The 23,283-nt window shown below is 44.2% G+C and overlaps 1 protein-coding gene across 1 annotated transcript in view; it reads right to left on the reverse strand.

Annotated features, from left to right (window-relative positions):
- Positions 1–2,439: 2,439 nt before the first annotated feature.
- Positions 2,440–23,283, reverse strand: part of Tmc7 (transmembrane channel like 7) — a 51,633-nt gene continuing 30,789 nt past the window's right edge. Inside the window, exons 7-16 of the mRNA XM_034510524.2 lie at positions 21,087–21,234; positions 19,238–19,411; positions 17,520–17,677; positions 15,275–15,392; positions 14,987–15,084; positions 13,212–13,398; positions 10,072–10,202; positions 9,013–9,168; positions 6,528–6,606; positions 2,440–5,202 (exon numbers count right to left, since the gene is read on the reverse strand). Coding sequence (XP_034366415.1) covers positions 5,122–5,202; positions 6,528–6,606; positions 9,013–9,168; positions 10,072–10,202; positions 13,212–13,398; positions 14,987–15,084; positions 15,275–15,392; positions 17,520–17,677; positions 19,238–19,411; positions 21,087–21,234 — 1,330 coding nt within the window. The 3' untranslated portion in view covers positions 2,440–5,121. The remainder of the gene's footprint in view (positions 5,203–6,527; positions 6,607–9,012; positions 9,169–10,071; positions 10,203–13,211; positions 13,399–14,986; positions 15,085–15,274; positions 15,393–17,519; positions 17,678–19,237; positions 19,412–21,086; positions 21,235–23,283) is intronic.

The following is a 23,283-nucleotide window of genomic DNA, read 5'->3' on the forward strand; positions in this document are numbered from 1 at the left end:
AGGTCATTCTTGTTTCCTCCACGTTACGGAGATTATTTTTCTCTATTAAGAGCCTATTTACACCTAAAAACAGTAGCAATTATCTGGTAAAACATGCCAGTTTTCGGTGTTACTGTGGGTTTAACAGTTTGTTTCACAGTATTTCCCGTTCCTTCTCAATTTTTATATTGAGATTTGTTTCATTGCTCTTAATACTTCACTGGATTATTCATGGCCTAGTGCACATTAGTGATGAAGATGGCTGTGTGTTGAGGGAAGAAAAATTTAGCAACATATATTAAACATTTAAAGTGTATATCCATTAATATGACAACTAGGGTGTAGCCAATAGATGTGAAATTTCAAGTCAGTTAAGTATACAAGGGGGGAAAAAAGCGTACCTGCAAGGATAATCAGTGTCTATTATAGGACCAATAGAGACTGTGGCTCTAGGAAAGCTTCAGTTTGCACCCTTGATTTTTTTTAAATGTATTTGATTCATAGCTACTGTAAAGTAAGTAGATACTCAGCTATTATGTATAACTATAGTGTTCAAATTAGTATACTACAGTAACTTAAAATTAAGACAAGCCCAAGTACTGGGCCTTAGCGGCAGAGAGGGTACTTTTAACATTCCTGTGTAATACTCAGCCTAAATCTCTCTCTTAAAGCCTTCACTGGTCAAAACCTTTCCCATGTATTTAACTTCTAGATCTGTCCTAAAGAGATAAAACAATGTTGAGGTGTATGTCCTAGTTATTACTGGAAATTTTTGGAAGTTAAATGTTAAAAATTGGAGCTAGAGAGAGAGCTCAGAAGTTGAGAACATTTCCTGCTCTTGCAAAGGACCTGGGTTTGGTTTCCAGCAGCCCATCAGGAAGCTAACAACTGCCTGTAACTCCAACCCCTGCCTGTAACTCCAACCCCAGTGGATCCAGCACTCTCCTCTGGACTCTGCACATATGACACACAGACAAATACACATTTTTAAAAAGTTACCATCCTGAGAATGTGAAACACTATGATTCATGAACATAGTAAGCAGCTCCCTGAAATGTAACGATTTGAGTTCAGGTCTGATGATGTCCCTCGGGCTTGCCTCAAACTGGTGATGCAGCTGCTTTGACCTCTGGAGCTTACAGGTGCATGTCAGAACAATGAACTTTGAAAGAACTTTGGATAAAACAGTTGAACATTTTAAGTGGAAAAGATGAGACTACCAAATAAATAAATAAATAAATTTTAAAAAAAGACGGGAGGTGGTGGCACACGCCTTTAATCCCAGCACTTGGGAGGCAGAGGCAAGCAGATTTCTGAGTTCAAGGCCAGCCTGGTCTACAGAGTGAGTTCCAGGACAGCCAAGGCTACACAGAGAAACCCTGTCTCGAAAAACCAAAAAAAAAAAAAAAGATACTACTACAGTTTGTTTCTTTTTCACTCCATCTGTGCTTGCTTGCTTGCTTTCTTCTTCCTCTTCCTCCTCTCCCCTCTCCCCCTCTTCTTCCCCCTCCCCCTTCCCCCCATCTCTGATTACAAAACAAGAATCTCACCCTGTATTCAGGTGTCTTTCAACTTGCTGTGTGTTGTCCAGGCTGGCCTTTGGTGCCCCTGTACTTTATTTAAAAACAAAAACCACCTGTGTGCTTATGAGTGATTTTGATTTTTCTCTGTAGTTGTCAATGGTACTTTCTATGGTAAGTACTTTTATATTTTCAAAAGAGAACAAAGAGTATGTGCTTCCCTAATCAAATTTTGAAATATAAAAGCAAATTTGTCTTAGTTTTGTATTTTAAGTGTAAGGGAACTGTCTCTGAAGGTGACAGTATTTGTTCCCAGTCACACAGCAAAGGGCACATGCCAGGTTTCAAGCTTCTCACGCTCTGCACAGGTTTCTGTAAAGCCTCACTCTATGGGTTCAGAAGTTCTCACAGGGTCAGCTCTTGTACAACCCAGGAAAAAAATGAATTCTTCTGTTCCCAAATACTTAGTATAGTGGCTAGCTGCCATCAAATTTTTGGCTGCAAGATCTGATTTGCCAATTTAACAGTTAATGCAAACTAAAGACCTGTCTAACTGGATTCTCCTTCCTTATTGGGATGAGAACATTTTGTGGCTGCAAGAAACTGCAAGACTGCTCTGCCGGGGGGGGGGGGGGGGGGTTGGGGGGGGAAGGAGGGAGGGAGGGGAGGGAGGGTCGGACAGACAGAACAGGAGCCTATAGCAGAAGGGAAATAAAAATGTTTGGAAAGGCTTTTAAAGTTCAATTTTCCAGTTTTTGCATGGGGGAAAAATGACAATATTTTCTTCAAGTACCCATCAGTGGTTGCATAGTTACCAGAAATGTTTGTTACAACTGTGGAATGCTAGATGGCCACTAAAAGGGGGAGCTACTTGCAGAGAACATCAAGATGTTAAGGAGAAATTAAAAAATATGTATTCACAATACACAAGCAACACATATATAGCTACTTTCAATATTTATTATATTTTTATAAGATAACAAAATAAATACAAACAGTGGCTTTCAATGGTAGCAAGATATAAAAGGTGTAAGATATCTTTGAAGTTCAAGACACACAAACATGTTTTTCTTTGGCTTCTAAATAGCCAAGAGGAGACAAGACTCATCTAATACATCCGTTGATGTCAAAATGCTGCTTCCTCTTAACTGCAGTGACAAAGAGCAATTTTAGAGTTCTGCAGTTCTCATCACCTCACTGGTGATGAGGAGCTTCTGTGGGTTTGAGGACAACCACACTTTAAAACTTTGAAGACACTGTATCAGTAGTTTAACACACACCTGTTAGAGAGCTGTACTTCAAAACAGACATTGCCTGGTTATTCAAAGTTATCAAAATATTCAAGTAAGAGGTGTACACATTAGCAGCACTAACTAAAACGAACATACCAAGTGGCATATTTTGGTATCTTTTATAATAAAGAAAATATATTGCTCATTTAATCCACTATTCCTACAAACTCAGGAAAGTAGATAATCCTCAGGGCCACGGTGAAGATAAGAATATTACATGAAGGCACTAGGTAAAAATGCCAACAGCCAGGATTTGTAAAATGAGAATGGAATGAACTTTGGTTTACTCAAAACTCCTGTTCTTAGCCTTAAATACTCATAGATCTTCAAACACAAGAAAATGTTAGGAAGCCCACATTCCCACAGAAACAAAAGTATCCCAGGTTAACAGCCTCATGGGAGATGAAAGAAATGATTGTGCAGAGTGTGAGGATATGGGTTCTACCTTCAGGTGTACATATGCGCTCGCACACACACACACGCACCCCTGACAAAGCATCCTTTATACACATACAGACATGTAAACCATGGACACACACACACACACACAACCCTGACAAAGCATCCTTTATACACATTCAGACATGTAAGCCAGGGACACACACACACACACACACACACACACACACACACACACCTGACAAAGCATCCTTTATACACATACAGACATGTAAGCCATGGACACACACACACACACACCCCTGACAAAGCATCCTTTATACACATTCAGACATGTAAGCCAGGGACACACACACACCTGACAAAGCATCCTTTATACACATACAGACATGTAAGCCATGGACACACACACACCCCTGACAAAGTATCCTTTATACACATGCAGACATGTAAGCCAGGGACACACACACCCCTGACAAAGCATCCTTTATACACATTCAGACATGTAAGCCAGGGACACACACACACACCTGACAAAGCATCCTTTATACACATACAGACATGTAAGCCAGGGACACACACACAACCAAACAAAGCACCCTTTATACACATACAAACATGTAAGTCACAACAAGTTTGCTTTGCTTCCAGAGAGAGAAGCCAATCATTTTTGAGGAACAAGGCAGTGGTCAGAGCAGGGAAATCCTTGGCAGCTCTCTAAAACATTAATTGAATTTTAAAGGTTAGGAGCCAGTGAAAAACAGTAGAAGACTCCACCTGTCCATCACAGGACTGCAGCACACTGACAAAGACCTTAAAGTGAAAGCAGATCAAATTAGACACCACTAAAAGGGTCACCTCTGAGGAGGCTTAGGATGAGGTATTTATTAAATACGGATTTTACTATACCGGAGATCTTAAGAGATACTCTGTCTTTGTAATGTTTTATAAAAACAAAGGTACACACAGTTTTAAACTGAGGCAAACAAAACCTAGCCCTTTGAATATGTACTTAAGTAATCAGAACCCAACCTATGTTTGTATTATGGGCCATTCTTATGAACAGGCTAGGCTGTGAACCTACATCTGAAATCACACATATAACACCCCTGATCCTTACCCCCAGCTCCAATACCAAAAAGCATGTTGCAGCCTGGCTCTGAAATGCTCCATGTCCTTCAGGAATGAAGGTTCCATGCAAGGAAGAGGAATGACATTTGGAAAACAGAGAGGAACTGTCTGTGTACCTTGCAAGGTTATACTGCTCTTCAATCCTGTCACCAAATCTTAGAACTTGGGGCCAGGTGGAGACTAAAGGCTAATGGCTAACCAGTGGCTAAAGTCAATTTCCCTGGAGGAGTGAACAAGGCTGGAGAAAAGTCCCAGAGAGCTGAGAAGCTAAGACTGCCACCTGTCCCAGTCCCTTCCTCAAGGGGGTGACACTGACTGGCACAGGCGGGAATTCAAGTGTGACTAGGGTGCACAGCAGGGATGGATTTCCTTTCTGCTGCCTTAATTCCCACATTCCTATCTGCTGTTCTAAGCCTTAGCATCTGAAGATTCCTGTTCATTTGAAAAAAAGACATCAGGTTTAATTTTAAGTCACCTGTGGCATTTGGGAGGGTATTCACTCAGCCTGGAAAGGCTTCCAACGAAATCTCAGTTTTACTCTAAAAAACAACACACACAAACTTTTTTTAAAAAAAATACAAAAGTCTAAACAAAAACAAAATAAATAAAAGTCTCCGTTCTCTGGTCTTGAGAGGCTGAGAAGCTGGAGAAGTTAGTGTTTTGGTGGAGTTCACATCGAGCCACCGTACCCTGGGGGGTCAGCCTGCTTGGTGAAGTCACCAAATGTCATTTCCACTCAAACCCCAGGTGGACTTTGTAGGGTCATCAGAGTTATGTACTGAGAAGTTGCAGACAGCATCTCACGATGACGCCGGCTGGCTCCGCACATCCCTCTGAGCTTCCGTTAGTTTCTGGATAAGATAACGCTTGTCACGACTCTCCTAAAAAGACGAAAAGGTTCAAAGGGCATCTTGTATGTTTAGGAGTGTACAAAGCTATTTCGAGCTAGTGAGTCTCTGCTCTGACTCAGGGTAAGGGATCCCAATCATTAAATTACCACAGTGACTTCCAGTCCAGCCTGTGTCCCTCACTGAAGTCCCAACCATAAACGGCCCCTTGTCCACACAACAGCTGGAGATCTAGAAGTGTACATGAGGCTGAGGATGTGGCTCGGTGCCCGGCATGCACAGAGCCCTGGGTTCTATCCCCAGCATTGCATAAATTAAGTGTAGTGGTCCATGCCTGTAACCCCAACCCTTAAGTGAATGTAGGAGAAGATCAGAACTTCAAGGTCATCCTTGACTACATATAGTGCTTGAGGACAGCCTGGGCTATAAAGACCTAGTTTCAGATAGGCAATTTAACCCAAATACTCATTAAACCCAAACCTCCTATCAGATCTGTCAGGCAATGTAGTGACTTCTGGCTAGTGTTAAAAGAATTATCCTGCCCCAAACCACACACACACACACACACACACCACACACACACACACACACACACACACACACACACACACACACACACTCTCTCTCTCTCTCTCTCTCTCTCTCTCTTGTCTCCCCAAAGGCCCTGGCTAATTCCTACACTGGGCCCTCCACCCCTAATCAGGACCCGGCTATTACCATAATTCACATCTCATTTTTAAAGTCACTGCCTTTAGCAGGCCTTCCTCAGCTGCTGGCTGCAGTAGCCTTGGTCCTCCACAAGAGCAACAAATGTTCTTAATCACTGAGCCATCTCTCCCACTCCCTGGTCCACCATTTTTTGAGACAGTTTCTTAACTAGATCTGCAACTTGCTGGGAGTTTAGGCCTGTTGGCCAGTCAGCCCAGAGATCCACCTGATTTTGCTTCCCCAGTGCTGGGGCGACAGAATGCAGGCCAGGGCGCCTGGCTTTTTACATGGATGCTGGGGTTGACCCCAGGTCCTCATGCCTGGACAGCAGCACTTAACACTGAACTATCTCTCCATCCCAAAGTTAGCTTCTCTAACTCTTTAGTACTTTGTCTCTCTGGTGTAGTGCTGGATGGACCAAGTGAAACTAGAGAGGGGTGTTCTATTTTTCCCCCTTTCTATATTTGATACAAGGTTTTGCTATCAAGCCAAGGCTGGTGTAGAACTCACTATGTAGACCAGATATATGTGGAACATGCAAGCTTCCTGCCTCAGCTTCCTGAGTGTGAGGGTGACAGTGCCACCATGCTATGCTCCGAGTCTTGGTTTAATGGCCCTGAGTCATGACCCTTTGGCCTGTGCTTCCTTACCAGGGACAGCTGCTCTCGGAGCTGTACAACCACCCGCTTGTGTGCCCCAGCCAGCGCAATGAAGTAGAACATGACGAGGCTGCAAAGCAAGACAGACAGGTCACTTGTGTCCCAGAAAGTCACTAAAGAATCACCTAGCACTCACAGCGAAGTTTGCATCATTGAAGGCCATCAAAAACTACCCCAGGCCTCAGTTGGGAGTCTGTATCATCTAAGGCCACTAAAATCCACCCAGCACTTACTTACTGGGGAGTTGTGATCCCTGCAGGCTACTAGAAACTAATACAGAACATTTCATCTGAACTATGTTTTCTTTTGCTTGGAAAAATAACTAAGCAAGCAATTCCTTGTATCTCCAGAGCGGACGGCCTAAGAAACAGCTGGAGCCAGGAGGCTCTGACTTTAACTTTATGAGCTAATTACTCCCCTGACATGCAGAATGATCAAATGAAAAGAGGAACAGTCCAGAAAGTCAGCTCAGGGTGTCAGTAACTGACCATGGATGATCACTGGGCAAGCGCTCTGGCCTCAGTTTCCTCATCTGTGAGATGAGTACAGGAAAGCCCAGCGATCAGGACTAAAAGCCACCAACAGCTTCCTGTCTGCAACTCTGGGTCTCAGACGGGGTCAAATTACCTTCAGGGGGAGTTCCAACTGGGACAGAGGGTGAGCCCCCACCTCATTCCTGCCTAATGTCCCCACACAGAGCTGATAAAATGAGGACCAAGTCACAGGACATCTAAAGAATCTCTAAGTCCCTAGAAGAAACAGCATCCAAGGAACGCAAAGGCAGAGCAGATGCTCACCACCGGGGCACTGAGCAAACTATAACCCCACTGCTGCGGGAACACAGCTTCTTGAGAATCCAGGTCAGCCAGCTGAGCATCCCTGATTCATTTTATTAAGCTCAGCAAGGAATAGGATTCCACTTTCAGGAGGGTTTGTTTGTTTGTTTGTTTGTTGTCCTTTTTTTCCTTTTTAAACATGCTTCCTATAGTGGGCTTTTACTGGACTAATGACATCATAGGAGGTGAGTCATTTGTAAGTTAAGGCACGGAAGGCAGAAGGCACACTTAGTTGAAGTTAAGTGTGGCTTAGATATGGCTGAGCCAGGGTTCAGTGCAAGCTGCTCTCTGGTGTTTCTCTGTTGTTCACTGATCCTTTTTTTTTTTCTCCATAAAGTGTAAGATTTAGGCAAACCACCAATGATGTTAGGAATAGGCCACGATTATTTGGTTTTTATGAGCAGGACCTCGGGGTTCAGTTCACATGTGTGATCTGAGTTTAGTCAACATTCCCCTAGCACATGGCATTCTGGGGCATTCCTAAAGGCCCACGTGCTGCAAGTGTGGCTCCCAGCAGATGGTGTTGTGAGGAGATGGGTTCTCACAGGAGGAAGGCAGGTCACAGGGTGTGTCCTGCAAGGGGATATTGAAAGGAATTCCTCTTTGCTTCCCAGTGAACAGTGAATGGGACTGCTGTACCACGTGCTCCCACCATGCAGGCCCTAAGGCAACAGGGCCAAGTGACCATGGGATGGATTCTCGAGTATTTTGTCACAGTAGCAGAAAGCATTCTGTTGGGACCTGGGTAAAATGTTAAGGCATAGGTAAAACGTTAAGGCCTAGGTAACAGTTACCTGGCTAGCCTGCCATTAAAAGGAAACTATCTAATGCCAAGATTGATTACATATTCTGTTTTGTTCTGTTCTGTACCTTTGGAAACCAATCATGATAGAAGTCAGTAGAACTGTTTTGTACAGTTACCCACAATAAGGTTGGATCTGAACCAACCAACCAACAGCAGTTCCTGCACCTATGCATAAGCTTTTATGGTATTTGCCTCTATAAGCTGCCCCTGGGATGGACCCCAACATAAGAAACACCTGGACCAATGTAAGAAACTATTTGGAGTAAGACTTCCATTTTAAGCAGTGGTCAATTAAAGTTTAAGTTCCCAAGACCTCCCTGGGAACTGACATTCTACTTGGAAGAAAGAGACATGTACATGGCTGACTGACATCCTGGTTGGCAAGTTAAGACATGAATGTAAGACAAGCTCCATCCTGGTAGACAAGTTAGGACATGAGTATTAGACAAGGCAAGTCTCTTGCCACAGTTGAATACCCAACCAATGGGAGCCGGATAAATGTACAACAAAGACATGCTCCTAAGGAAACCCCCTATCCCTAACTCCTGATTGGTGGAATAACTTGGCACAGATGTTTGTGGATTTGGGATTTAAAGTCCCTGTAGGATCTTAACTCAGAGTCATGGCTCAGTTCTCCAATCTGGACCATCCCCCTGTTTGATCAGTCCTGGATCATCTGCTCGATAAACTATCCCTGTCTGACTGAGATTGTTATCTGTGTAGTTTGTGAGGTGATTCCTGGTCCCAACAATTCAAACACACAAACTCCATTTCCCAAGTGAGAGGAGATGTATATCTCCATTCGAAATACTGGCCTGGTCTGGCTGTCACTCACCAGATGATCATGAAGAAAGGCACTGCAAATGCTTCTGATGTAACGCCATGGATCAGGGTCTGCAGGGAGCTGGGGAAGGTGCTCACAGTCTGGGGGATAACCTCCCAGGTGGTGTTGAAGTTGGTAAATGGGCCACAGGCTTTTGAGGAAGGGATGCTGCCAGGACAGAGAGGGAGAAGTTCAGCCCAGGCTGAGAGGACTGCCTCTGCATGGCCAGCATATTTATTTACAATAGCCTACAGGGAACTTCCCCAGTCCAGAAGTTTCTGGGATATTCGGTTCTAAAATGCTGACCCTGAAACTGCATCAAGTCTCTAGGTCTACCTTTCAGTTTACAGGAGACTCAAGACAGAGAAGCAAGCTTGGTGTCATGGAACAAAAACAATTAGACAGATAGGTATCCTCCAGCCTCTCAATTCAAAGGCAGAGAAAATGGCCTAGAGTCCCCAGAAAATCAAAGACAACTAAAAAGATATGACAGCTGAGCACAATGTGGGAAGTGGGAAAGACTGTGACTTTAAAATAAACCTGGGAAGGAAGACTGTGCTGGGGTAACTGAGAAATCTGAAGCTGGCAGAAATAAATGAACAATCTGTTCCTTCCCTCCCTCCCTCCCTCCCTCCCTCCCTCCCTCCCTCCCTCCCTCCTCTTTGTCTCTCTGTGTGTATGTGTGTGTGCATGTGAGTACGTGTACATTTGCATATACACACACATATATACACCCTTCCTTCTTTTTTAAAGCAAAGCTTCTCAGGGAACTCTAGACCTGGGGCTTGCCCTTTAGACGGCTCTGGCTGGCCAGTGAGTCCCTGGGATCTGCCCATCTCCATCCTCCAGCTGTCTCTGCCTGCTCCCCAGCACTGGCAGTAAAAAAGAGCAAGATCAAACAAAGAAAAACAAACAAAAAAAAATGTAGGTATGGAGAAGACAGCAGGAACTTACTGATCTCTGAGGACAGAACACCCTAGAAAAGCCCTGAAGAATGTTACAAGTTCTTGAACATACCAAGATACAAGTCACAGAACCAAATACTGTTTTAGAAAACGAAGAACTCCTTACCGAGCCATGCTGATGGTCAGAGGTATGATCGCTAAGCACAGCCCAATCAGCAGCACCAGCAGGAAGAAGAAGTTAGAGTTGGATGCTCTGAACTGGCGTGGGGAGGGTCTGCAGGTGTAGAGAAGACTCAACTATAGAACAGAGAGAAAAAGAAGAAACACCAGTCCTAAGTAGCGCCTCCGAGAGGGAACACATTCACAACACAGTGCCTTCTGTCTTCCCCTGCCAAGGTACAGTGTCACACAGATCAAAAAGAATCCTCAGCCCAGATTCCAGTTTGGGGGAAATTCATGTGGATGACATAATAGGGAGAACGGACCAAAACACAGCAACACCTCAAGTCTTGAGCAGACAGAATAATCCAGAAGGAATGTTGAAAGCCAACAGTCGGGACGCCTCAAAGTAGATCTGTAAGATCCAGTATACACAAGTACTTTAAGGTGATCTGTGAGAGCATGTTAAAGCCCACACAGTGGGAGGAAACTGTCCAATTTCAAGATCCTATATAACATACACTTATTAAAGTTTTATTATTTTATTATTCATAGATGTTTACAGTGGATCTACAATGATCTATGCCAACTAGGGAGACATTTTGCTTGAACATTTTATACACATATAAACTTTCCTATATGTTAAAAATAAATATATACACAGACAGGGAAAGACTTGAAGGAAATATCAAGTAGAGAAGGAGGGAAAGAAGGAGAGAGGCATACTATTTCCAGTTTTTTAAAACCTGCATTTCTACAGAAGACATGAAATTTGTCTGAGTTCCACAGGAACCAGAGCAACTTGTGACTGGAACAGTCGGCCAGCAGCAGCAGGGCGGGCCTGGAGCCAGTGACTGCCGCACACCCCTGCCCTTCACTCCAGCACACACGGGAACTCACTAACCACCCAGTATTTTCCTATGAGTGTGTCCGCACTCCTGCGTCCTCTGATGGCATCAGCTACTTGATGTTGCCAAATGAAGATGGGAGAACAGTGGCCTAAGGCCAAAGGCTCCCAGGATAAAGTCTGGTCCAGCGCAAGGTCCTTCTCACCGGGTGGGAGCCAATGCTCAGCCGTGCTGAGCTACACCTGACTCCATCCAACACTCAGGGAAACATAGCCACACTGTGTGACCAGGGGCCAGTTAACCCTGAGCCTTGGTTATTTCAGGGCTGGGGCATGGGGACCAGAGCACCAGGGGATAATCCACAGGAAATGGGGGCATCAAGGAGCACAAGCTCATAGTGGGGGAGAGTGAGATAGCCCAATAGTTAAGTACACATATTGCTCTAGCGGAGGATCCAAGTTCATTTCCATCCACCCACCCCAGGCAGCTCATGGCTGTCTATAAAATTCATCTGAGAACCTAATGCATCTACCTTTGGAGCATACACTTTGTGTACACACACACACACATACACTCACTCACACACATATACACATACACACACACTCACATACATACATATACACATATACACACATACTCACACACATATACACATACACACTCACATACATACATATACACATATACACACACATACACACTCACACATACACATACACTCACATACATACATATACACATATACACACACATACACACACATATACACATACACACATACATACATATACACATATACACACATACACACTCACACACATATACACATACACACACATACACACACACATATACACATACACACACACATACACACTCACACACATATACACATACACACTCACATACATACATATACACATATACACACACATACACACTCACACACATATACACATACACACACACTCACATACATACATATACACATACACACACATACACACTCACACACATATACACATACACACACACTCACATACATACATATACACATACACACACATACACACTCACACACATATACACATACACACTCACATACATACATATACACATATACACACACATACACACTCACACACATATACACATACACACACACTCACATACATACATATACACATATACACACACATACACACCCACACACATACATATACACATATATACATTCACATACACCACACACATACACACTCATACACACATGTACACACATACACGTGTATATACACACATATGCACACATTCATATACATGCAGAGAGAGAATTAAAAGTTAAAAAAAATCACCATCTTCATTTAAAAAAAAAATGATGAGCATGCTTGCTTTCATAATGATGAACAAACTAGTAAGTCCCGGCAAGCCAGTGACCTGACCTGCAGGGCTGCTTCATTCCCCTGGTTCTACCGCAATGCCTGGGGACCGTGAGCTGTGCCTGGGCCTCCACAAGTTACCGAGCTCTGAAAAGCTATGGATTGACTCCAAAATTACAAAACAGAAATCAACAAATCCTTGGCTAAATGTCACTGAAATAAACCACTGTTGGTTTTTTTTTGTTTGTTTGTTTGTTCTTTTTTTTTTTTTTTTTTTTTTGGTTTTTGGAGAAAGGGTTTCTCTGTATAGCCTTGGCTGACGTGGAACTCACCCTGTAGACCAGGCTGGCCTTGAACTCAGAAATCCGCCTGCCTCTGCCTCCCAAGTGCTGGGATTAAAGGCATGCACCACCACTGCCCGGCACCACTGTTGATTGATTGACAGCTCAGACTCACTCTGTCAGTCAGTCATCTATAAATCCCAGGAACAAAGCAATTCTTAAATGTGCTTGAGAAATTTTTTCTAACACAAAATAAAACAAAACAAAAACCACCTGTAACCTCAGTACTTGGGAGGCGGAGGCAGGAAGATCAGGAATTTGAGACCAGACAAAGATATACAGCAAGACTGTGTCTAAAAAAAAAAAAAAAAAAAAAAAAAAAAAGAGGTGTAAATTTATTTGAAGTCCCTTCCCAGAATAAATTCATATTAAGAAAGTGATATTGCACGAAGCCTTGGGTTGGGGGACATGTAATTATGATGTGTCTCATGAGTATAGAATGGCCTTCAAACACATACGTGCCCTAGATGGTATACTGCTGGCCTAGCCTGCTGAAGCCATGCTGGATTCCTGTCCACAGCACTGCAAAAACAAAGCTACAGAAAGACTGGTGTGAGCCCTGCCCCCTTTCCTCACCTCCTTCACATAAAAGATGATAACAAATTTCAAGGTGGCGATGGCAGGGAGGAGTGGGGAGAAGAAGGCGCCAATCCAGCAGATGGTCTGCCCGTACACGATGCCCAGGACATTGTCCGGGATGGCGAATTCCTGCTGCCCCCAGCACTGGATCAGCTTTGAGGAGGCACAGTAGGTCACCAGGAGCCTGGAAACAAACTAGACACATTCTTACATGACTCTACAAGAGCCCCGAGGCTACGGGGCCACACCCACCAACCAAAGTCATTTCCAAGGCAAGTTTGAGAGAGAGAGTGTGTGTGTGTGTGTGTGCGCGCGCGTGTGCGTGTGCATGCTTGTGCATGCAGGTGTGTGAATGCATACAGAGGGCAGAGATTGACATCAGGTGTCTCCCTGAGCTGTGCTCTACCTGATTTTTTGAGACAGGATCTCTCACTGAATAGGAAGCTTTCTGATGGGACTGAATGGCTCGCCATTGAGCCCCAGGGATCCCCACCATCTCCAATGCTGGGCTGGGCACCAGCTGCCACTCCAGGCTTCACCTAGATACTGGAGATCTGATTTCAGGTCCTCATGTTTGTATGGACAGTGCTGTACTGACTAAGTCATTTCCTTGGCCCAATATTTCTTTAAAAGATGTTAATTTCATGTGTGCTTGCATGCATATATGTATGTATGCATTTATGTGTGTATGCATGTATGCGTGTATGTGTGTATGTTTGTTCTTGGGGTTTTGTTTTATTTTGTTTTTGAGATAGGGTTTCTCTTTGTTAACAGCTACGACTGTTCTGGAACTCGGTAGACTAGGCTAGCCTTGAACTTACAGAGATGTGCCCTCCTCTGCCTCCAGAGTGCTGGGGGATTAAAGGTGTGCATCACCACAGCATCTCTGTACGTATGGACAAATGCAATAGCACAGTATAGAGGTCAGAGGACAACTTGTGGAAGTCAGTTTTCTCCTTCCACCATGTAGCCCCAGTGAGCAATCTCAGGTGGTGGGGGTGTAGGAACAGTGCCTACCCTTGGAGATAATTTTGCTGGCCCTCAGATTTCTTTTTCTAGTATCTAGCTTTAGGGTTCTCTGGATTTCTAGCCCACATCTGAATGATCTGGTTAAGATGCCCAGGCTGGTCTGCGATTCAGGATGTTCCTGCCTCAGCCTCCTGCATGCTAGAATGACAGGCCTGCATCATCATACCCTAGGTGCCTTGACTGTGGTAGGATGACAGTTTCATTTAAGATTCCTGGAAGGACACAATGATAACAGCAGTAAGGGTCACAATGGTGACGGTCATTTTCTGCTGAGCTCTGTGCTCCAGGGTGTTCTCCTTGCTTTGATCTGAGGTATCTTGCTTATTCTCACAGAAAGGCTATGAGGTGACCCTGCTATCATCCTTTCCTGTCTCAGGTGAGAAGCTTAAGTGTCTTGTTACTCGGAGAAACAACTTGTTCATGGTCCAGGAAGATGGTGTGAACCCTGATCCAGAAGCTCTACCTAGTGTGTCTGCCCTGGCAGGGCCTTGGCCACATCAAGTGCAGGAAGTCAGCACAGGAGGCCTTGTAGGAAGTGGCACCATCTCCACCCCGGGTCCCACGGTTCCACCTAAAGAAGTGGTGGCTGATGCTGGACTGTGTCAGTAGTCTAGGGCCATTTGAGAGTCATCAGATGTCAGTGGTTCCCTGGTCAGTGGAGTCACCCAGCACTTGTGGAGAACAGGAGTGGGTCAAGAGCTTCCAGTCATAAAGTGGGAGGCAGCAGGGACTGCCACACTTACTTCCTAGGGAAATCCACAAACAGCGTCACGGCCAGGATGATGATGAAGTCGAAGATCATCAGCTTGTACATCTCCTGTCCCACCTGAGTCTCCCAGCACTGAAACCAAGACATGGAGGGAGACACATTAAAAGACCCACTCCCAGCACAGGAAGCCAGCCTTCGGTATCCTCAATCCCTACATCTCTGTTCCAGAAGTTCCTGCACAGACTTCGGTATCTAAGCCCTTGACCATGCCTGGCATGGGGCCAGATCTGCCTCACAGCTGGGAGCCCAGGCCCTGGCTCACCGGGTAGAGTTTCTGATTATAGCCGCAGAGTTCACACGTGCTGTCACCACAGGATGTAATCTTGGAGCCCAGCGTGAACACCAGCACACAGATGGTGGCCAGCCGCATAAAGACACACCTGCAGGGAAGAAGGGAGGGGAAGAGGGCCATCAGGGCTGGCCTCCCTCTGGCCCTGACGCTGAGGAACACAGGCACCTTCCTTGCAAGCAAACCTAGGTAGAGATTCTGCTGGGGACGATGAAGAAAAGCTCTGGAAGTGGGTGGTGGAGAACTGGCTTAAAGCCAATCAACTGTGCACTATAAATGGATCAAATGGTAACTTTAAGTCATATATATTTTATGTTTTAAAATGTTCATTTTTTTATTATTTATGTATATTCGTATGTGTTTGTGTGTGGATATGTGCAAGTGCCCATGGAGGTCAGAAGGGGACATGGAATCCCTTAGAACTGAGATTACAGGCTGTTATAAACCGCTGAGCCATGGCTCTAGCCCCTACAAGTTCTAGGGCAGGAAAAATCAAGGCATGGTGGCACATAGAATTCAGCCTGAATCACGAAGTGAGACCCTGTTTCAGGGGTGGGGGGGTTGGGAAGAAAGAAGAGAAAGAGGGGAGTGGAGGGAGAGAGAGAGAGAGAGAGAGAGAGAGAGAGAGAGAGAGAGAGATTGATTCAGTAATTAAACCCAGCATGTGGACCTATGTGGATTCTAATTTGAATAAGCCCCACAGCCTCTCCATTATAGAGACTGGTTCTACTTTGGATTTATGATAAGGATTTGTTAAACAAGGCATTGTGTGGGAGGGCTTGACCAGTCCTACAGTGTCAGGGAGGGAACCACATGAGGGAGGGGAGACATAGGAGTGTGGGAGAAATCAATATGATTGAAGCATATTATACATGTCTGAAAATATTACAATGAACTTATTGTCTTGTCCAGATAAGTGATAATAATAAAATTCTCTGTCTCTCTCTGTATTTGAAAATACAAAGATTTTATTGGGCCTCTGCTTACTTTTTAAAAATTTATATATATAAATATATATAAGTGTATATATATATATATTACATACATACATACATACATACATACATACATACATACATACATAGTCTGGAGTGGTGACTCAGGCCTATAATCCTAACACGTAGGTGGCTGAGGCAGAGGTGCCTGGAAGATCCAGAGTTGGAGCCATTAAGGTCACAGTAAAGACTACTAACAGCCATTTTATTTCACAGCTGCATATAAAGCTACTAGGATAAAAGATAAATCCTTTAGCCTGTCTCTGTCCCGGCTTGTTTTATGTCATACTGATACAAGCTAAAGTCATCTAAGACGTGGGAGGCTCAATTAGGGAAATGCCTCCAAAAGCTTGGGATGTAAGGCATTTTCTTTCTTCTCTTTTTCTTTCCTTTCCTTTTTTTTGGGTGGTGGTGGTGTTTCTAGGCAGGGTGTTTCTATGTAGCCCTGTCTGGCCTTGAACTCAGAGATCTGCCTGCCTCTGAGTGTTGAGATTAAAGGTGTGGGCCACCAGCACTAGTTAGCATTTCCTTAATTAGTGATTGATGGGGAGGGCCCAGCCCATTGTGGGTGGGGCCACCCCAGGGCTGGTGGTCCTGTGTTCTATAAGAAATCACGTTGAGCAAGCCATGGGGCACAAGCCAGTAAACAGCAGCCCTCCATGGCCCATGTACCAGCTCCTGCCTCCAGGCTCCTGTTCTGACTGGTTCCTGTCCTGACTTCCTACATTGATGAACAGTGAGGAGGCAGTGTAATCCATCATCAAAGTGTAAGCCAAATAAAGCCTTTTCTCTCCAAGTTGGCATTTCACTGAAGCAACAGAAACCCCAACTAAGACAGTCTCAAAGGTAAGGGATAAACCCAATTTCACAATTTGAGAAGTAGGAAAAAAATTATCCTATTCAAGCGTAAGTACTTAGTCATTTTTACTCATTGATGAGAACTCTGAACTCTGCCTAATACTGTTAATTCTGCCATCTTAGAAAAGTATGTCCTTCTAAGGCCTCGTCCTATGTGTTCAGTTAACACAGAATCAAAGGTACAATACTGAGAGGAGACTCTGAAGTCTACAGCCCTTCGCTGCATATTCAAATATTAATTTATTCATGGGCTCATCAAAGGAAGAATGATTGTCAGCATAGCAGAAAAATACACTGCAATCTATTAGTGATGTCTGCCATGAGCAAGCAATGATCTACCTAGCATGCGTGCAGTTAGGCATTACCTAAGAATCGTCAGGCGGATCTCAAAGCCTGGTGAGTAATCCTCGTAGTGGATGATCTTGGCAAAGATGATTGGGGTGATGAAATTGGCCAATGTAATCACAATGGATGGGAGGTACAATATCAGCAGGTTCTCCCCAAAAACCATCTTGTCAATTTCCTGGAGAGATAACACAGTGCACTGGTCAGCAGATGTGGGACGGCGGCGGCGCTGAAAAGAACTCAACTACATGCTGAATGAATAGACCAAGCGTATTTATCCTCCAGTGTGGCTGGGAAACACAAGCTTTAGATGCTTAGATCCTCCCTTACAGGCGCATATGCAGAGACCTAGTGCCATGATGAAGACTAATGAAGACTCTGGACAGATTCCTGAAGGAATTTCTGTGTGTGCGGTGTAAGTGGCCAATGCAAGGTACTTCCAAGGATGTTGTAATGATCGTTGTAACAGCCATTCTCTCCTTTCTTTATAGTAGCAGATCACTTAGCCATATATATAGCTTGAAAGGCAAGCTTCCTAGCCTTCCTGAAGGCAGGCACAACTGTAACTGAACCCTAGCTGAGGCTGTAGAGCAGGAGTTTAAAATCAAACTCCACATCTCATCCTTGAAGAGATGGGGCTGCCCCAGCCCCACCATTTTCCCTTTGGCTAGAATGTGGATACAGCAGTGAACCAGCTTGCACCTTACAGAAAACAGCTACAGCCTACGAATGGATGCCAAAGCCACAAACTGAATGGTATCTGCAGTATACAGGTATCTCATGCCTAATCATTTTTGTTTTTCAAGACATGATTTCTCTGTGTACCCCTAGAGATGAGGTTGGCCTCAAACTCACAGATCTGCCTCCCAAGTGCTGGGATTAAAAGCATGAGGCACCACCACCCAACGTAGATTTTTTATTATATATCTAAAAAAGACTCACTATGAAGTTCTGTCTAAGTCTCCTAAGTGCTGGAATTACAGGTAAGCACAACCACACTCTTTCCAACACGGATTTTTTAAGTCACTGTTTGAGGCTGGAGAGAGGGCGCAGGAGTTAAGAGTGTGTGCTGTTCTTGCAGTGTGCCTGGATCCAGTTTCGAGCATCCACAGCCACCTGAATCTCTAACTTCAGGGGATCTAACACCATCTTCTGATCACCCTGGGCACAGGCACCCATGTGCACAAACCCTACCCCCTACAAATATCCGTGAAATTTAAGATAAAAATATTTTTAAAACACTGATTCAAGCCGGGCGGTGGTGGCGCACGCCTTTAATCCCAGCACTTGGGAGGCAGAGGCAGGCGGATTTCTGAGTTCGAGGCCAGCCTGGTCTACAGAGAGTTCCAGGACAGCCAGGACTACACAGAGACACAGAGAAACCCTGTCTCGAAAAACCAAAAAAAAAAAAAAAAAAAAAAAAAAAAAAAAAAAAAAAAAAAAAAAAAAAAAAAAAACACTGATTCTTTAGATAAACTGAGGCCCTGGCTATTATCTAGAAGACTCAGAGATAAATCCTAGGCAGCCTGGCTTAGATCTGAATACTGTGGAAGAGGTATCCCCAAGCAGTATTTTTGATGACTTCAAAGTGGAAACTGATCACCCGATTTTCAGTCCCTGTATCAGTCAAACTTCTCTCCCCACCTGAACAGATGGTCGCACCTTCCACACAGGTCTGCAAGGCACCTTGCATGCATCCACCAGCGTGAAAGATCACTGACTCTCGTGTTACACTTACTTTTTTCATGTGTTCTTGTGAGAAAGTAGTTGCTAGGTAGATTGCATAAAAGCATGCAGCTAGCACAGCCAGCACAATGCAGTTCAGAAACAGCCTCAAAGAGTAAATGCGGATGGTTTCCTCTGAAGTCCTTTCTGCTATTTTCTGTCGGATTCTCTCTTCTTCCAGATCTGCCTGAGGACCAAAGAAAACTCATTTGTGAGCAGTGGGAGGGGTATTTGGAACATAACTGTTCATATTTCTCTTAAATATTCTTGTTGCCCAGGCTAAGTAAGCCCCACCAGTTTTTATATCTAAGGCTTATGGCAGTGGCTGTCAACCTTCCTAATGCTGTGACCCTTTAACACAGTTCCTCATGTTGTGATAACTCCCAACTATAAATTATTGTCATTGCTACTTTGTAACTGTAATTTTGCTACTGTTATGAATTGTAATATAAATATCTGTGTTTTCTGGTTCTTAGGTGACCCCTGTGAAAGGGTCATTTGACCCCCAAAGAGGTCACACTACCCAAAGGTTGTAAACCATTGGCTTATGGTAAAGTAGAATCTCCTACTCAAGATTGCATTTGGCTTTGTAATAAATGTGTAAGCTGAATCAGCATTTATAATGGTGTGTGTACATGTGCATATGCAGACTGTGCAGTATTTCTTTATATAGGATATAAGTTGTTACCATTATTGTTTTAATTTTATTTATTAATTTCTCATTTATTTATCTGAACTTTTGAGGATTGAACCCAGGGCCTTGTGTATGCCAGGCCAGGATTCTACCATCTACCTATATCTCCAACCCTTAACAAAAGTTTTTGTTTTTGAGATAGCCTTATTAAGTTGCTCAGAACAGTCTCAGATTTTAGCTCTTATGCCTCCACCTTTCAAAAAGCTAGGATTATGGGTGTGTCCTACTGTGTTTCTTTGTTTTTAATCTAGCCTGGAGGTCTCTGCTTTAACAGGAGAATTTGATTCATTCATATTTAGTGTAATGTTAATAATAAATCGATACAACCCCACCCACCTTCTTTCATGAAGCTTTATATTCTCACCCCCAACCTTTTTCTGATGGGCTTGACCAACATGCTATTCATTTCTCTTTCTCTATTAATGTGGAAGTTTCCCTGTTATTTTTCAACTTTTTCTTTCTCTTTCTCTTTCTTTCTTTCTTTCTTTCTTTCTTTCTTTCTTTCTTTCCTTTCTTCCTTCCTTCCTTCCTTCCTTCCTTCCTTTCTCTCTCTCTCTCTCTCTCTCTCTCTCTCTCTCTCTCTCTTCTCTCTTTCTTTCTCTTTTCCTTTCTTTCTTTCTTTCTTTCTTTCTTTCTTTCTTTCTTTCTTTCTTTCTTTCTTTGTTTTTCGAGACAGGGTTTCTCTGTGTAGCCCTAGCTGTCCTAGAACTCACTCTGTAGACCAGGCTGGCCTCAAACTCAGAAATCCACCTGCCTCTGCCTCCCAAGTGCTGGGATTAAAGGCATGGACCAACCACTGCCCGGCTTTCAATTTCTTTCTAATCCATTATTATCACAGCATTCTCTTCATGTTTCTAGTACAGACAATGTTTACAGCAGCTATGACCAGGTAGGATATTAGTAAGATAGTAGGTGGAGATAAGAAATCATCTGCTCTGGCCCTGTGTGTGTCCCGCCTCCCTTCCCAGTTCCAAGTTACTAGCACCCATGCTTGGGTTAAAGGTGATCAGTCCAACAAGCTTTTTGCTATAAAGAGCTCTTAAAAACTGCAACGGGGAAGCATGCTGAGACAGACTGGGTCCTGCAATCCCATGAAACCTGCAAACAGCCTCCCCAGATCCAACCTGGCCAGTAAGGTCCCTCCCCAGGGCAATGCAGCAGCACTCACTCTGAGCTCATACCGCAAGCTGCTGTGCTTCAGTTCGGCCATGCTGCGGTTGGTGATACAGAAGTCCCAGCCAGCAAAGATCTTGTTACAGTAACTCTGAAAGTGCTCCTCACTCCGAATCAGGTTGATCTTGAACCCTTCCACCGACCTGACCCCGAAATAAAAACATCATTCTGAGAACAGCAGCAGAATATAGGCTGCTGAATTGGTCTCATTTAGGATCTACCAAGTTGGACGTAAGTCCATGGCTGGCCCAGTGTGACACAGTCAAGTTCGTTCTGAATCCACATGGCAGCTGAGCAGGTATCTCATCAATGAAAATTACTGTCTTTTATCCATTTAATAACTTCTTTTTTAAAAAGATATACTTCTTTTATGTGTATGGGTGTTTTGCCTACATGTTTGCCTTGTGTACTCTGTGTACACCTAGTACCTGTGGAGGCCAGAAGAGGGCATCAGATCACCTAGAATTGGAGTTGTAGATGCTTGCGGCGCACTATGTGGGTGCTGAGAATCACCAGCCTTCTGGAAGAGCAGCAGCACACAGTTACCACTGAGCCATCTCTTTAGCAACCCCACTCATTAGCTTCTTTTTTTCAAAAATAATTTCTTTATATTTATTTATTTTACCTTATGTATTTTATTTTTTGCTACAATGCTGAAAATTGAACCCAAAGCCTCTCCCAGGCCAGGTCAATCTTTGAGCTAGACTACCAGCTCCTCTCCCCTTACAAAATTTTATTTTGAAACATTTGTTGAGGTGTCTCAGTTGGCTTTTAAACTTGTGATCCCCCTGCCACAGCCTCTTGAGTAGTTAACAGCTCTGTATTAGCATGCATGGTACATGGCCCAAAGGTTTAATTCAGTAGTCTCTGTGGTACTCACAAACACAGCTTCTATTGTGATCTGGCTATTGTCTAGAGAGACAATTATGAACAATATTTAGAATCCCTTTTGGGGATTGCTCTCTTGGGAGTTGCTCTGTCACAAAGCCACCAGGGACAGGCCTTAATGGCGTATGACCTGACAGATAAACTTTTCACAAGTTTGGCAAATACCAAAGGTATTTCTTTCACTATTCCAGAAATTTCTATCCATGGTTGGCTGGTTCCATTGCTGGGCCTGAAGTGATGGGAGGGCATTATGGCAACTGGGTGTGGAAGAAGCGAAGGGGGAGGGGGAGAGAGGTATGGGGACAGAGGAGGAGGACAGAGGAAGGGAGGGAGAGAGGGAGAAAGGGAGAGAGAGAGAGGAGGAGGAGATGAGGGTGGAAAGGGAGAGAGGAAAGTACTGCATAGTGTCCAGGAAGCAGAAACAGGAAAGGGATACAGACAAAGTATTTCACCTGCTTCTTCCAACCAGTCCCAGCTCCTAAAAGCCCATTTATCTGTGAACTCCATCTATGAGATTAGCACCTCCTGATACATTTACCTCTAAACAGCACCACCATCTGAGGACCAACCTGCAACACCTTTACAGGGAATTTCACATCCAAGTTCCATGACCCTTACCAAGGGCTAAACATATACCAATAGGGCCTCAACACCATCTCCTGGCACTGCCCACAACGGGAAGGTCAGAATTAGGTATCTGAGTGGACAGAACCAACACCTTCATCGATTTCTGTGCCTGTGACCTAAGCACACACTCAGCTGCAGGCTGATAGAAACTGATGTGTTATTTCCCACCACTGCCAGGTCCCCGCTGTCACACAGACACTCAGCGGAGGAAGCCCTTGCTTTTGATACTGTTCCTAAGCTATGGCTGTGTCCTTCTCAGAGCAGTCTCTCCCCCTTCCTCTGCTCTCTGTGCACTCAATTCCCCAATGGTCCAATTAACCAGAATTGGTTTTCTGCCATTTGCAAGCCAATGGAGACCTAGTTGATAAAACATTCCCCAGCCAGGATAAAGCCTGTCAGGAAGAGGGATCTGAAAGAAGCACTTAGCACACTGAACTGCAGGCTGCTCTCCAGATGTCAGCTCCTGACTTCTACTTCCTCCAGTTATTGGCTACAGCACACTGAATCCCTTCCCTCAGAGCCCGGCTGTGGGCTCTGCTCAACTCTCGGGCCCTGACTTCCAGAATCCATAGAACAGTAAGAGACTGCAGCCATAAAGAATTCCATCAATCTGGGATGCCCCCAGAGGCTCATGTGGGTGAGAGGTTATGGAGCCTTTAGGATGTGGGACTGGCTTG

Source organism: Arvicanthis niloticus, chromosome 1 (assembly GCF_011762505.2).
Source record: "Arvicanthis niloticus isolate mArvNil1 chromosome 1, mArvNil1.pat.X, whole genome shotgun sequence".
Classification (NCBI taxonomy): Eukaryota; Metazoa; Chordata; class Mammalia; order Rodentia; family Muridae; genus Arvicanthis; species Arvicanthis niloticus.